The following is a 16,551-nucleotide window of genomic DNA, read 5'->3' as shown; positions in this document are numbered from 1 at the left end:
ATCTATCTATCTATCTATCTATCTATCTATCTATCTATCTATCTATCTTTAAAGAGATTTATCGTAAGGAATTAGCTCATGCAGTTACAGACTCTGAAAATTCCACAGTCAGCTGTCAGCAAGCTGAAGACCCAAGAGAGCTGATGGTATAGTTCCAGTCTGGTTTGAAGACCTGATAATCAGATAGTGAAAAGCTCCAGTCCAAGTCTGAGTTCAAGGGCAGAATAAGATGGATGTCCCAGCTTGAAGACAGTTTGAAGAACAAATTCTTTCTTACTCAGTGTGTTCATTCTATGTAAGCCTATTCATTCTATTCATTATTGGATGAGACCTACCCACACTGGAGAGGAGAATCTGCTTTACTCAGGCTACCAGTTCAAAAGTTAACCTAATCCAGCAACACCCTCACAGACACATCCAGAATAATGTTCAACCAAATATCTGGGCAACCCATGGCCCAGTCAAGTTGACACATGAAATTGACCATCACAAAAGGGCATCATTTCAAGTTAATGTGAATGAGGCTCTTTAGTTATTTAATTAATTTTTTTTATAGACAAGGTCTCCCTCTGTTGCCCAGGCTAAGGGGCAGTGGCAAGATTATAGTTCACTGCAGCCTCAAACTCCTGGGCTCAAGTGATCTTCCTACCTCAGCCTCCTGAGTAGCAGGGACTACAGGCGTGCACCACCATGCCTGACTAATTTTTAAAATTTTTTTCTAGAGACACAGTCTTACCATATTGCCCAGACTGGTCTTGAACTCCTAGCTTCAAGTGATCTTGCAGTATCAGCCTCCCAAAAGGCTGAGATTACAGGTGTTAGCCACCATACATGGCCTCTTTAGTATATTACTCTGTCAAGAAATGTACCAGTTCCTTGACCCCATTAACAGTAACCGTCCCTTTTGGTTTTAACCTCTCAATATCTTTTCTTTGATATGACCATTTAGCCTTCCTGGCACCCAGAAAATGGACTCTTCTTTGGCTCTGGTAGTTTCCATTCAAGTAGCCCCTTCTGCATGGTATTGCCAGAGCTTGCTGACACCATTCAGCACTGGAAGCCCCTGGTGCTTTGCTGCTCACGCCTGATCCCTCAGCACAGTGGTTTACATGCCAGCCTCTCCCTGAAGCTTGCCCTTTGTCAGGTCTTACCGACCCTCCTTTGTAATCCAGCAAGTAATCCAGGCATCAATCTAATTCGTCCATGACTTCTTGTTGCCCCTGCATCCTGCTTCATATAATCCTTCACAAATGATTACTGGTGATACTCACTGAGCAGATGCCTGGTGCTAAGTATAGTGCTGTCTGTATTGTATCTTTTTAGAGTCAGAGTCTTGCTCTGTCACTCAGGCTGGAGTACAGTGGTGTGATCATAGCTCCCTGAAGTCTCAAATTACTGTGCCCAAATGATCCTCTCACTTCAGCCTCCTGAGTAGCTATGACTGCATGTGTGTACCACCGTGCCCAGCTAATTAATTAATTAATTTTCTTTTTCTTTTTTTGTCTGTGTAGAGACAGGGTCTTACTCTGTTGCCCAGGCTGGTCTGGAAATCTGGACATCAAGTGATCCTCCCGCCTTGGCCTCCCAAAGTGCTGGGATTACAGTTGCGAGCCACCATGCCTGGCTGCTTATCCTGTTTAATATTTACAACAGTACTATTCTCTTTAGTATGTATTAAAACCCTAGTTTTACAGAAGAGGAGACAGGCTGACAGAGGTCAAGCAACTTATTTACCTGGCTAATAAGGTCAGAGGTAGGATTAAAATCTAACACTGTTTTTGACTAGAAAGTGCTGGTTTTTTGTTTTGTTTTGTTTTGTTTTTGGAGGTGGAGTCTCCCTCTATGACCCAGGCTGGAGTGCAGTGACACAGTCTCAGCTCATTGCAACCTCCACTCCCAGGTTCAAGTGATCCTCGTGCCTCAGCCTCCCAAGTAGCTGGGATTACAGGCACCTGCCACTACGCCTGGCTAATAGTTGTATTTTTAGTAGAGATGGGGTTTCACCATGTTGTCTAGGCTGGTTTCCAACTGCTGCCTTCACCTCCCAAAGTGCTGGGATTACAGGCATGAGCCCCTGCACCCAGCCAGTTCTTAACCATGAAACCACTCTGCCTTAGTTTCTACTGCTGTAACAAATACCTTAGATTAGCTAATTTATAAACAACAGAAATTCATTTCCTACAGTTCTAGAAGTTGGGAAGTCCAAGATCAAGACACCTATAGATTTTGCATCTGGCAAGGGCTGCTCTTGGCTTCCAATATGCTGTCTTGTTGCTGCATTTTCACATGGTGGAAGGCAGAAAGACAAAAGGGTCTTGCTAGTTCCTTCCAGCCCTTTTATAAGGGTATTAATCCCATCCATGAGGGGAGGAATGCTCATGGACCTAATCAGCTTCTAAAGGCTCCATCTCTTAATACTATCACATTAGAGTCTTAGGTTCCAGTGTATGAATTATTGGGGGCCACATTCATTCAGACCATATCACTGGCTTACATAAAATACAGAAAGATTGTTTTCATGACAGTTGCTTAAATATTTCACAATGAGTGAAACTGCTGTTGCAAATATTTATTTATTTTTGTTTGTTGCCCTGTATAGCAGGATCCATCTTCCAAGTTTTAATTTCAGGATAAGATTTGTCTTTGCTTGAACTTATATATTTCTCTTCCCTTAGCCAAGGAGAGAATCTTAAAGCTTGGGTTTCCCTAGGCAGCTTGGAGTGAAATTTAGTCCTTAATTGCAGCAGCTGTTTTTAGCTTATTTAGGATAATGTTCTTCCCTTTCTTGAACATGACTTTATATATCTATATGGATGGTTCAATTGCACGTTTTCTTTCCCACTAGACTTTGAGCTTTTTGAATTCAGAGACTAAATGAACTGAATGTGTACCTAATTTTGTAAGCTGCCTTTTTTTTTTTTTCAGAAGCAAATTATGTTGGTATATCAAGTGGGATTCAGTTGTGACCAGTTTTCTTTGCAAAGTACTCAACATTTATTCTGTGGCTGAACTGGGGCGTGGGTTGGATATGTTTGCTTGAGTATAACATCCTTATTATGACTGTAAAATTTTGTGTAACGAATCCAAAGCTGCAGACAACCAGGTAAAAGGTGACAATAGGAAGATATTTATAAAATGCTGAGAAACTAGAGTGATGCATGGTGGAATGGAAGGAATACTTTTTGTACCGACCTTAGTGGGTCTTGTTCCAGGTAGCAAATTAGGTAAGAACAAAGCAGGTGTCTTTCCATGTTTATGAAGACTTAAACATTGGTTAAGATAGCAGCTGGTGAGGCTTATCTAGTGAGGCTTAGCTAACAAATTAGATAATATCAGAGCAGGTGTCTTCCCATGTTTATGAAGACTTAAACATGTTAAGATAACAGCTGGTGAGGCTCACTGCATGTAGGACTGGTGCTGAGGGTGAAGTTGAAATCACACAAGAAGTGTTATCCAGGGTTGACATCTCATTTTCTGGACCATGGATGTCTCAGTCTGTTTTGTGCTGCTATAACAGAATACCTGAGACTGGGTTGTTTACAAATAGCAAAGATTTGTTTCTTACAGCTCTGCAGGCTGGGAAGTCCAAGGGCAAGAGTTTTTCAAGGGCCTTCTTGCTGTGTCGTCCTGTAGCACAAGAGGAAGAGAGCATGAGTGTTACTAGAGAGAGAATGAAAGAGACAGAGAAGGGAAAGGGGCTGAATTCATTTTTTTTTTTTTTTTTTTTTTGAGACACTCTTGTTGCCCAGGCTGGAGAGCGATGGCGTGGTTTCAACTCACTGCAATCTCTGCCTCCTGGGTTCAAGCAGTTTTTCTGCCTCAGCCTTCCGAGTAGCTGGGATTACAGGTGTGCACTACCACGCCCGGCTAATTTTTTGTATTTTTAGTAGAGATGGGGTTTCACCATGTTGGCTGGGCTGGTCTCGAACTTCTGACCTCAGGTGATCCACCTGCCTACGTCTCCCAAAGTGCTGGGATTACAGGCGTGAGCCACCGTACCCAACTGAACTCATCCTTTTATCAGGAACTCACTCCTGTGATAGATAACCTACACCTGCAATAACAGCATTAATTCTGCCCTCATGACCGAACCACCTCTCAGAGGTCCCACCTCTCAACACTGTAGCATTGGGGATTAAGTTTCTGACACATAAAATTTGAGGGAGACATTCACATTGTGGCAGTGGGTATCAGTCCGTACTCAAATGACCATGACACACAGTCCCAAGAAATCAGGATTGGCCTTAAGGGAAAGACAGAGTAGTCCTAATTCATACATGCGATTCTCCCTTTGAAAGCTTTTTGGTCTGAAAATTAACTTGGAGGGAAAAGGAGGTGGTCATCAAAGTATTCTTCCAGAGAAAGATTCTTGTATTATGTTTAAATATAAGGATAGATTTCGGAACATCTGACTTGTAACTAGCTGAAGATGTACCCCTTATAATTGGCAAATGCATGTGCCCTTTGTAATCAGCATCCTGCCATTTGCAATTGTCCTGTGGATGTACACGTTGTTAGCCATGGAAAGAGTTAAGGGCGAGGGGATGGGTTGCAAGCTGACAGTTGGCTCTTGCCTCAGCCATGTGTCTGTTTTTTTTTTTTTTTGAGACGGGGTCTAGCTCTGTCGCCCAGGCTGGAGTGCAGTGGCCGGATCTCAGCTCACTGCAAGCTCCGCCTCCCGGGTTTACGCCGTTCTCCTGCCTCAGCCTCCAGAGTAGCTGGGACTACAGGCGCCTGCCACCTCGCCCGGCTAGTTTTTTGTATTTTTTTAGTAGAGACGGAGTTTCACCGTGTTAGCCGGGATGGTCTCGATCGTTAGCCAGGATGGTCTCGATCTCCTGAACCCGTAATCCGCCCACCTCGGCCTCCCAAAGTGCTGGGATTACAGGCTTAAGCCACCGCGCCCCGCCATGTCTGTTTTACTTTTTGGGGCCCCGAGCATTTGGGAGAGTTGTCCCAGTTGTTGTGATGAGCAAAAAGCACCTTTGATAGAAATAGAGAAACCAGGAAGTGTAGCCTACTTTGTAGGAAGATAATTAATTCATTTTTAGACATTTTGAGTTTGAAATGAGGGTTTGACATCCGGGTGGAAATGTCTGGCGCTTAGCTGGGGCTGTCTAATGGAAATAGCATGTAGGATGCTGGAGTTCTAGAACAACTTCTGTCACTAACTGGCTTTGTGCTCCTGGTTAAACCTTTTAATTTTCAGGGTTTTCACAGGTTGATTGCTGCCCAGTTCACCTTCCAGAAGCTCTGATACAAAGGTGTTCTCTACCCATGCCTTGTGATTGACTCCCTGTGCTTCCTGCCTGTTGGCCCTAATTCTGCTCAGAGGTTTATCCATCCTCTTAATCCCCCTTGCTAGATGGGGAAGCAGAATATGAAGCATTCAGCATCTTGTTCAAAGTCACGGAGAGCATCATTGGACAAGTTGGGCCAGGAGCTGTGCTCTTTCTGCTTTAGAGATGATCATCTTCCCAGCTGCCTTTCCTCTTTCTTGTCTTTGCTTGTTCTTCCATTCTCTTCCATTGTCTTTGCTATCCTTTTATCTCACATCTCTTTTTTCATAGCCTGGACCCTCTAGTCAGCCCTGCATTAGTGGAAACTTCTAAGCTCCACTGATGACCATCTGGGTGCAGGAGCTTTTTTCTATTGGTCTAAAAGGATGCTTTAAATTTGTGTGTGACTGCTGGAAGCAGCTTCATTGTGGGACACCTGAAGGCTGTCACTTCCCTTTGCAGCAGGGCAGGTGTGATTAGCATTTCAGAACGTGTGTGATTAGCATTTCAGAATGTGTGTGCTCACACACCACTCATGTAAGCAGCGTCTGCATCTCAACCAGGCTTGGCAGCTCCTTCTTGAGATGCAGACCATTGCATGTACTCACTTAGAGCTTGGGCATTTCCTACCTGTTTTGAGTGCTGTGTGAGTGCAATGTCTGTATTATCTGGGAGAAATGAGACACTTGGATCTCTGCTTGATCACAGCCAAGACATGTAGTCCCCGGGCATGCTAACACTTCTGGGATTCTCAGTCCTTTCTTACAAGCATCAAGTGAGAATTTATCAGGCCAAGGAAAGGAGTCAAGAGTGTTGCCATTTGCATAAAGAGATAGTTTGATGGTGGTGTGGTGTGCCATGATTAACAAGGACAACATAGTTCAAATTCATAATTAAATGGGGAAAATGAAGTAAGATGTACAGTGAAGAAATGGGAAGAACCTGAGTTCCTTTGGAAATTGCTCAGGTCATTGGGACCCTGGAAATATCCTGACTTTCCCACTAGAAATATTGTTATTTTAACAATGACACCGGCCAACTGAAAATCGGATGGTCCTTTAAGAAAGGAAAGGAAGAATGAATGATGATGTCTTTCTTTTCCCCTCCCCTGTTCTCTCTTGGGCAGGGAAAAGATGCCGTTCCACCATGTGACCGCCGGCTTGTTGTACAAGGGGAATTACCTCAACCGATCGCTCTCTGCTGGCAGTGACAGTGAACAGCTGGCTAACATCTCTGTGGAAGAGCTCGACGGTAAGGAGCCTACCCTGTTTGGGGGGTTGGCCCCCCTCCCAGGGAGGTGTTTGTGGCTATTCTGAAGCTTAGTTGAATGCCCTGGACTTTGGCCACTCCTTGGCAGTTGTGGCCAAGTGTAACCATGGCGTGATGGGAAAGAGTTCAGAGACAAAATTTTACCCAAGTGGCTTTTTGTGTGTGTGTGTGGGGGACAGATCTGATAGCCTGAACAATCTACGGTGGATATTTCAGTTTTCTTGGATATTGACTGGGGGATAGCCTTCACTTCTCTTAAAATGTGTTTTCCAATTTCCAGAGTCGTTATCACCAGTGGAATTGTCTTGTTTCTATGTTGTCACCAACAATAGAGTCCATCTGCAGGGGAGGTTTAAGCCCTGTTAATGGCTGTCTCTTGACTTCTGGCCATAGTGCTTTGAATCCTGCCCGAATCGGAATCATCTGGAAGCTCTGTCTAGGTGGCAATGGATAGCAATTATTTTAATTGCCTCTGTTTCTTTGTAACACAGTACAGCCCTGGGTGTTCAAGGCAGGGGTTAGGGATGGACATAAACCTGGGAACATGATGACTAAATTCATTCTAGGACTGTGTCTCATTGTATCTTGGATAAACTGATCCTCTAATTAAAAAAAATTAAAAATAGGAAAAACAAGTTTTGTTTTGTTTTGTTTTCTTCCTGGAATAGAGAATTAGGTTGATTTAGCCTGATGTTTTTACCTAGGTACTGCATCTGCTGAGGTCAAACCAGAATCAGTTTTCCCCAGTGTTTTTGAATACTTTGTTGCTTGTAATAATACCATTTTAAAGCACAAGGTTTAAATTTGCTTTCTCAAGTAGAGAAGTAAAAATTACCCCAGATGGCCCACATGTTTGCTTTTAAGTGTAATGGTTCAAATCAATGTGCTTTGTATGTGCACATTAGGGAGGCTCATTTCTCCCAGAAGGAAGGTGGAGGACATTCGACTCTGAGACAGTGAAGCCAAACTTGCTTCACAACAGGCAGGAGGTGAGGGAGGTGAAGGGGAGAGGCCTAAAATAGCTTCTCCTTCTGTCATCATTTTGCCTGCGTGCTTATTTAAATGCTTGCTTATTTACATGAATGAAGAGGGAGGCAGCAGAGGATGTGGCCCTGGTAGGCTGGGTCCAAGGAGAGTCTGGGGGATGTTTGAAGAAGTGTAGTGATGGGGGCAGAGTCAAGATTCCTAGGGATAGCAGCTTCTCACTGTGGTCTGGACAAAGACTGATGGTCTGAGAGGAGATCGGGGACCCTTACATATTCTGGTCTTCAGTTGAGCAAAAGGTATACTGATGTAGGACACAGAAGCAGGAAATTGAGCTCTGACCTCCTCCAAAGTGAGCCCGTAAAGGCGACCACAAATCAGGCTGAGGTTGCCCTTGGGTGGTATCTTGGTCTGTTCAGGCTGCTGTAACAAGACACCATAGACTAGGTAGCTCATAAAGAACAGAAATTTATTTCTCACAGTTTGGGAGGCTTGGAAGTCTAAGATCAAGGTGCCAGCAGATTTGATGTCTGGGGAGGGCCACTTTCTGATTTATAGATGTCACCATCTTGCTATGTCCTCATATGGTGGGGAGGGTGAATAAGTTCTTTTGGGCCTTGAGTATATAAGGGCACTGTCTTAGTCTGCTTTGTGTTGCTATAACAACATAGTACGTTGTGGGTAATTTATACAGAAAAGAAGTATATTTGGCTGATGGTTCTGAAGACTGGGAAGTCCAAGTGCACAGCACTGGTATCTGGTGAGGGCCTTCATGCTGTTTCATCCCATGACAGAGGTGGAAAGGCGAGAGAGGGTAAGAACAAGAAAGCCAGAGAGGACTAAACTCACTTTTATAATAATCCATGCTCTGGATAATGAACTTCCCCCTGAGATAATGACATTAATCCATTCATGAGGGCAGATCTTTCATAGTCTAATCACATCTTAACCATCTCACCTCTTAGCACTATCATAATGCCAATTAAATGTCAATGTGAGGTTTGGAAGGGACTTTCAAACCATAGCAGGCACTAATCCCATTCATGAGGGCTTTTCCCTCCTAATCACCTCCTGAAAGACCTCACTTCTTAATGACATCACGTTGTTGATTAGGTTTCCACATATGCATTTTGGGGGGACCCAAACATTCAGCTCATAGCAGTGTGTTTGGGAGGTGAAGTGAGGCCCTGGCTTTTTCTACCTATGGGAGTCTTCAATGTGAATGGATATTAGGGCAGGTGGTGCATTAATGTGGGGTGGATGTTTGCTTGTGTTTATTTGAGTAGATCCCCGAGGCTCAGTCATCAGTTAGCAGGAGGGACTGGGAGTCCCCCATGCATGCAGGACCCACTGAGTGGCCCTGGCTGAGAACTGGGTAACACTATCTATATGTTTCGGGCAATTCTTTAAAAATCACTAACCAAATGGAGTTTGGAAATCATCCATGGCTTTCCATATTCTCCCCACTTCCTGCTTCCCAACTTTGCCATGAATGATTAGGAGATGATTTCTCTGTGACTTCTCAGCGCAATGGCTTTTTTCACTGTTAAATTCAATCTCTGCTAAGGCAACTGTTCAGGGCCACTGTGGAGGTGCATGGCTTTTCAAGAGGGCTGCTGGCTGGATTTCAACCCTCCTCTCCCTACTTGGGTGCCCTGCTGAAATTGCCCTCCACTTTCTTGGCTAAACAGAAAAGCATATAAACTTGCTATTTTAATCAGGCAAAGGCAGCTTAAGAAGGACTGAAATGCACTTTTTCAGTATGTAGATTAGTAGGAGTAATTCTAAGAGCCCTCCAAGCCCAGGCTGGCAGCCTGAGCATTGGCAGCCTTGGGGTATTTTATAGAGTGAAGTGGGAGCTTTGTAAAGGCCTGAGATTGGCTGGGTGAAGATGCTGTGTTTGTCCTTCAGGAGGGTAATCCAGGCTCTCAACCTGGGGAAGGGCCATTTATTTTCTGATGGAAGATTCATTCTACTTATTTATTTAGTTTTTGCCAAGGTGAACACTGAATTATGACTGCTCCTGGTTTTATTACAAGCATCTCGGGGCTCTGGGCAGTACAGTGCAGATGTGTTTGGAGTATAGAGCAGGCACGCAAGGTCTGGAAACCAACTGGCTTGAATCAATTCAGATGACTATAGATTGGTCTTGGGGAAGCCAGTTTCCAGGGCAGAGTTTGCTTGCTGTTCTCTCGGGCTGCTTCATGGCATGGTGACCCTAAAGTTCTGCTGGTTGGGGGCACTCATTTACCCTCAGAGGACAGGTGGTGCTGCGCTGGGAGGTTGATGTGTTGGACACTGATGGACATCGCAGCATCCTTTGTGGTCTGGCTGCCTTGAGCATAGGCATTAGTTGGGTGCTATCCTTATCTGCTCTCTACCTCTCCACCCTGTAACCACTGCAGTCTTCTGCTTGTGAATGGCTACAGGTTTCCCCACCTGTTCGTGTTTACCACCAATGATGGAAAATCCCTTTCACCCAGTGTAAGGGCCAAAGGTGTGCCCTTCATGAATGGTTATCCTCTGAAAACAGGCATGAAAAGGACCACTGCCATGCAGGTCATTTTCAACTGCAGTTCCCTTCTGGAAAGTTTCTGTTTCTTCTCTTTAAACAAAGCTCAGGAGGGAAACATGCAAAGCTGAATCAAAATGATCAAAGTTGGGAATCACCCAACCAAACTCAGTGAAGGTGGATTGATGGAGAGTCATTCATTCATTCATCCATTTTTATTCATTCATTAAAAGGATGTTTAGTAGGTGGAGGAGGAAATGCCTTCTAGGTAGTAGAGGAAAATCAAATAAGCATAATATTCATTGCCTCTTTCCAAGGAGCTTATATCTATCTAGGAAGTTTATGCATATACCAGATTTATTAGCAACATCTTATACTTTTAGAGTGCATTATATGGAATTCTATTAGATATATGCAGTGTGATTGTTGAATAGTTTTCTTAATGCTATTTATTGAATAATCTCATCATGCTGTTTTTTTTTTTTTTTTTGAGGCAACAGAGTCTCACTCTGTCACCCAAGCTGGAGTGCAGTGGCACGATCTTTGCTCACTGCCACCTCCACCTCCCAGGTTCAAGCTATTCTTCTGCCTCAGCCTCCCAAGTAGCTGGGATTACAGGCATGTACCGCCACGCCTGACTAAGTTTTGTATTTTTAGTAGAGACAGGGTTTCACCAGGTTGGCCAGGCTGGTATTGAACTCCTGACCTCAAGTGATCCACCCACCTTGGCCTCCCAAAGTGCTGGAATTACAGTTGGGAGCCTCTGTGCTTGGCCTTGTAATGCTATCTTAATCTTAAACTAAATTCACCTCCATCTGAAGTTTACCTATTTTCTTTAATATTTAATTTCCATTGTATATAAATATATCTTAATTTATTTTCCTATTTTATTCTCAATGGACATTTGGGTTGTTTCCAGTTTGTATTAGGAAATAACTATTAGCCATCTTCCAGTTTGTGAAAATCTCTTCTGTTTCTGGTCATAAATTATTTATATATATATGCATAATAAAAGTCTTTTTCTCCAAGTCTTCCAGATGATAGTACCTTTCTTTTGCATGAAATTTTTTTTGTATAATTTATATTGCTTTTTCCTATTATGCTTTGTAACTCAACATTATGAAGTTTTTTTTTGTAGGCTCAGTATTTGTCAGTAAACAAGGTGTGTAAAGAGTCTAGCTTTGGCCAGGCACAGTGGCTCATGCCTGTAATCCCAGCACTTTGGGAGGCGGAGGCAGAAAGATCACATGAGGCCAGGAGTTGGAGACCAGCCTGGACAACATAGGGAGACCCTGTCTCTACAAAAAATTAGCTGGATGTGGTGGTGCATGCCTGTAGTCCCTGCCACTTGGAGGCTGAGGATTGCCTGAGCCCAGGAGTTTGAGGCTACTGTGGGCTATGATTGTACCACTGCACTTGCACTTGAGCCTTGGTGACAAAAAAAGACCCTGTCTCTAGGGAAAAAAGAAAAAAGAAAAAAAACGAATCTTGCCTTCTTCACTTTATCCCAAACTGAGATGATATTCCCCACCCCCCCCCCACCTGTAATTTCTTTTTTTTTTTTTTTTGAGACGGAGTCTCGCTCTGTCGCCCAGGCTGGAGTGCGATGGTGCAGTCTTGGTTCACTGCAACCTCTGCCTCCTGGGTTCAGGCGATTCTCCTGCCTCAGCCTCCTGAGTAGCTGGGATTACAGGTGCCTGCCACCACGCCCAGCTAATTTTTGTATTTTTAGTAGAGACGGGGTTTCACATGTTAGTCAGGGTGGTCTCGATCTCCTGACCTCGTGATCCGCCCGCCTTGGCCTCCCAAAGTGCTGGGATTACAGGCGTGAGCCACTGCGCCTGGCCTCCGCTTTTTTATCCTTAGACTGGTGAGAGATGGATATGCATGCCGTCTCCAGTTTCCAGAAGACATTCATGTAGCCCATGGCTCTGGGCAGAGGCGGGGGGTCTCGATGGTCTTTCCTGCTGTCTTTGCTCCCAGTGCCACAGAATGCTCCATCTCTGTTGTTTGTTCTTCCCCTCTCCTTCTCTCCTTCCCATTCCCAAACTACTCTTGTACATTCAGTCATCCTAGGAATATTTTGGCTTTCACCTGTGCTGTATAGATAACCCAGGATGCGACATACCAACCCATGGCTGCAGTTAAGTTGTGTTCCCCAAATGAGCTTAAAAAAGTGTGCTGCTGAAGTGGGCTTGGGTTGAGGAATAGATTCCCATGGAAAACAGTTGCTGTGAAGTAGGGAGTGACTGCATGATTTGCTGTCAATGTATTGTGGTGAGTCAGTCTTCCTTCCTTATGTGCCACTGTAGTTCCAAGTGTGGGTGGAAATGATGTCTCTCCAATTTCATTGGTGGGGCAATTAGCAGAAATTCTCAGTCTCTCACATGTGTGCATGTCTCAAAATTAATATTTCTTTTTCTTTCTCCCTTTTCTCTCTCTCTCTCTCTCTCTCCCCCTCTCCCCCTTTCCTCCTTTCCTCCTTTCTGCCTGCCTTCCTTCCTTCCTTCCTTCCTTCCTTCCTTCCTTCCTTCCTTCCTTCCTTCCTTCTTTTTTTCTTTTTTTTTCTTTTTCTTGAGACAGAGTCTGGTTCTGTCGCCCAGGTTGGAGTGCAGTGGTGTGATCTCAGCTCACTGCAACCTTCATCTCGTAGGTTCAAGCGATTCTCTGACTTTAGCCTCCCAAGTAGCTGGTACTATAGGCGTGCACCACCACACCCAGCTAATTATTGTATTTTTAGTAGAGATGGGGTTTTGCCATGTTGGCCAGGCTGTTCTCGAACTTCTGACCTCAGGTGGTCAACTTGCCTCGGCCTCCTGAAATGCTGAAATTACAGGCATGAGCCAACACAGCTGGCCTCAAAATTAATATTTATACTGATACACTCTTCTGTATATTGTAGGGGGTATTTTCTTTTGAGTATGGGAACAGATATACCAGACTGCCATCCTTTGAACCTGGGGTTCCATTTTAGTAGTTGACCAGTGTCACTTTGACTGGTTCCAGAGTCACTGCTCTCCTGCAGCTCAGTTTTCTCTAGGAGCCTCTATTTGCCTCCTCTAGATGACTGTTTTTTTTTTTTTTAAATTTTTGACAGAATCTCGCTGTGTCACCCAGGGTGGAGTGCAGTGGCACGATCTCAGCTCACTGCAACCTCTGCCTCCTGGGTTCAAGCAATTCTTCTGCCTCAGCCTCCCAAGTGGCTGGGGTTACAGGTGCCTGCCATCACGCCCAGCTAAATTTTGTATTTTTAGTAGAAATGGGGTTTCACCATGTTGGCCAGGCTAGTTTTGAATTCCTGACCTCAGGTTATCTGCCTACTTCAGCCTCCAAAGTGCTGGGATTATAGGCGTGAACCACCATGACTGGCCTAGATGACTTTTAATTCAGAACTTTCTTCAGCATCTGGCACTGTTGTTCACACCTTTGTTTTTGCTGTCCATCATTGCCTTGGTACCCACGTCATTACCTAGATCCCCTCCTTCCTCTTGTCTACGTATTTGTCATCTCTGCATTCGTTGTGTACCCCTCATCCCCTGCCTGCTGAAAAATGTTTTTTTTTTTTTTTTCTTTTTTTAAAGGCAGGCACAGTGCGCTCATGCTTATAATCGTAACTACTCACGAGGTCGAGGAGGGAGGATTGCTTGAGCCAAGGAAATAAGGCTGTAGTGAGCTATGACCGTGCCACTGCACTCCCTCAGGAAAAAGAAAACAAAAATAATTTCTTAAAAAAAGAATGGAAGACAGATATTTGCCATGCATTCCTAAACCTCTATAGATTTGAAATTTTTACAAAAGATTAAAGAAATATGAGGCACACTCTTGTCTCCTGGGGTTGGTTTTTGTTGCCATCTGCCTGGGCTTCTACATGCTGATGACCTCAAGATCTATATCTCCAGTCCTGCCTCCCTCTTGGATTTTAGACCTAGTACCTGTAGTCCTGTGCAGGTGTCTCACAAGTTCCTTAAACTCCAAATATCTAAAGCTGAAATGGATTTTCTTTATTCTTGAAAACTGCCCCTTGTCTGGGATTTTTCCCAGGAAATTGTATTGCCAGTCAGTCACAGCAGTCATCTGGGAATCATCCTTGTTATCTCTTGGTCCTTACATACAATTGTGAGTCCCACATATCTTGACCTCTCTACGTATTATATAACTCTTCCTTCCTCTCTGATCACACTAGTATTGCCTTGGGTCAGGTTTCCACTTCCTAGACAACAGCATTCACTAGAACTGATCTTGTTGGGTTTCATCTGTGATCCACCCACATGTCAGTTCAGTTTGATATCATTGGAGGGATGCTACTCAAATGCACACCTAGTTAGGTTATTCCTTGACTTATAACTTCTTTTTTTGTTTGTTTTTAAGACAGTGTCTTGCTCTGTTGCCCAGGCTGGAGTGCAGAGGCACAAACATGGCTCACTGTAGCATCGACCTCCTGATCTCAAGCGATCCTCCTGCCTCAGCCTTCCAAGTAGATGGGACTACAAGTGTGGGTCACCACACCTGCTTAATTAAAAAAATTTTTGTTTTTTAGAGATGGGGTCTCACTATGTTGCCCAGGCTGGTCTTGGACTCCAGGGATAACGTAATCCTCCCACTTCATTCTCCCAAAGTGCTGGGGTTACAGGCATGAGCCACCACACCCAGCCTTGGCTTGTAACTTTTACCTTCTTTTTTTGTATATATATACATATATATATTTTTAATATCTCTTTAGTTTTAAAAAATTCAAATCCGCAGAGGTTTTTGGAAAGTACAGTGAATATTTGTATATCCTTCACTTATTTATTATTTTTTAGAATTTATTTATTTAGGTTTTTCAGGCAGGGTCTTGCATTGTCATCCTGGTGAGTTCAGTGGTGCCATCAAAGCTCACTGCAGTCTTGATCTCCTGGGCTCAAGTGATCCTCCTGCCTCAGCCTCCCAAGTAGTTGGGATTATAGGCGTGAAGCATTGTGCCTGGCTTACTTTTTAACATTTTTCAGCATTTAGGTTTTTTTTTTTTCTCTCTCTCAACACACACACACACACACACACACACACACACACACACAGAAACACACACAATTTTTTTTCAAACCTGGAATTTTTATTTGGTTCTTTTTTACAGTTTCCATTTCTTTGGTGAGATACCCTATCTGTTTAATCATTAAAAAATAGTTTAATTCTTTGAATATACTTTCCTATGTTTATAATAGCTCTTTAAAGTTGTATGTGCTAAATCCAACATTAAGGCTCTAGGCCATCCTGGGATTGGTTTTTATGGACTTTTTAAAAAGACTGTGGTCAGATTTTCTTGTTTCTTTGCATGCCTGTGAATATTTGACTATAGACTGAACATTGTGAATTCTATGTTAGAGTGACTACGTGTTCTGTTATCTTTCTTTGAAGAGTGCTAATTTTTGTTGTAGTAGGTAATTCAATTACTGGCTGACCACCTTGAAATTGTGTAGGTTTATTTTTATGCTCTGTTAGGGCAAATCAGTGGAAACTGACCATCTCTTAAGAGGTGGTCTTTCTAGTGTCTTAGCTGGATGCCTGCAGTACTAATGAGGTTTTTCCACTATCTGCTGCTTCAGTTATAGTGTTTGTTTTCTGTTCCCAACCTCATAGCAGCTGCTTCCTGGTAAGTCTTATTTAATCTCACCTTGCATCTGGATAACATAGGCTTCAACCAAATGTTCATGGGGAACCCACACACGGGCTTCTGATGTTCCCTCTTTGCATAGTGTTCTTCTCTCTGCTGTCCTACCCTGCAGATTCTAGTTCCTGCAGCTACTACATGAATTACGGTTGGGAAATTGTCCCCAGGCAGACAGCCAGGATGAGCATAGGGCTCGCCATGTGAATTTCCCTTCTCCTTGCAATTGTAATCTTGTGCTGCCTGTTGTCATTTGCCTGAAAACAGTTGCCTCATATATTTGGTTCAGTTTTATTGTGCCTGGCTTATGGCACATGGTGGGAGGGTTATTCTTGCGCACATTTCTTTGTCATACCCAGAAGTCTGTTAACGATTCTGTGTGTGTGTGTGTGTGTGTGTGTGTGTTTGAGGCAGGGTCTCCCTCTGTTGCCCAGGCTGAAGTACAGCTCCTCCACTTTTATCCTCCACCTTCTGGGCTCAAGTGATTCTCCTGCCTCAGCCTCCCGAGTAGCTGGGACTACAGGTGCACATCACCATGCCTGAGTAATTTTTGTATTTTTTGTAGAGACAGGGTTTGCCATGTTGCCCATGCTGGAACTCCTGGGCTCAAGGGATCTGCCTGCCTCGTCCTCCCAAAGTGTTGGGATTATAGGCATGAGCCACCATGCTCAGCCTGTTACAATTAATTTAATTTTATTTTGTTCACCTGAATTAGTTAAAATTGTCAACCATTATAGCACTTTACCTTTTAACATTTTGCTTCTGCTTATCATTCTTAAATAGCTCTCTACAGCCTACAGCCATGTTCCTGGTATCTAGACTTGGTGACAAAGTGCATGAAGTGCTGTGTGGCTGAATCCCTT

General features: G+C 43.7%; 1 protein-coding gene across 3 annotated transcripts in view; it reads left to right on the top strand.

Annotated features, from left to right (window-relative positions):
* Positions 1–16,551, top strand: part of CALN1 (calneuron 1) — a 668,523-nt gene that overhangs the window by 164,638 nt on the left and 487,334 nt on the right. For all 3 annotated transcript variants that reach the window (XM_026446609.1, XM_026446607.2, XM_026446608.2), the window contains one exon: positions 6,406–6,530. In XM_026446609.1, the coding sequence (XP_026302394.1) occupies positions 6,413–6,530 (118 nt within the window). In that variant the 5' untranslated portion in view covers positions 6,406–6,412. The remainder of the gene's footprint in view (positions 1–6,405; positions 6,531–16,551) is intronic.

Source organism: Piliocolobus tephrosceles, chromosome 8 (genome assembly GCF_002776525.5).
Source record: "Piliocolobus tephrosceles isolate RC106 chromosome 8, ASM277652v3, whole genome shotgun sequence".
NCBI lineage: Eukaryota > Metazoa > Chordata > Mammalia > Primates > Cercopithecidae > Piliocolobus > Piliocolobus tephrosceles.
The sequence above is the reverse complement of the archived record's forward strand: the minus strand, read 5'-3'. Positions and strand labels throughout refer to the sequence as shown.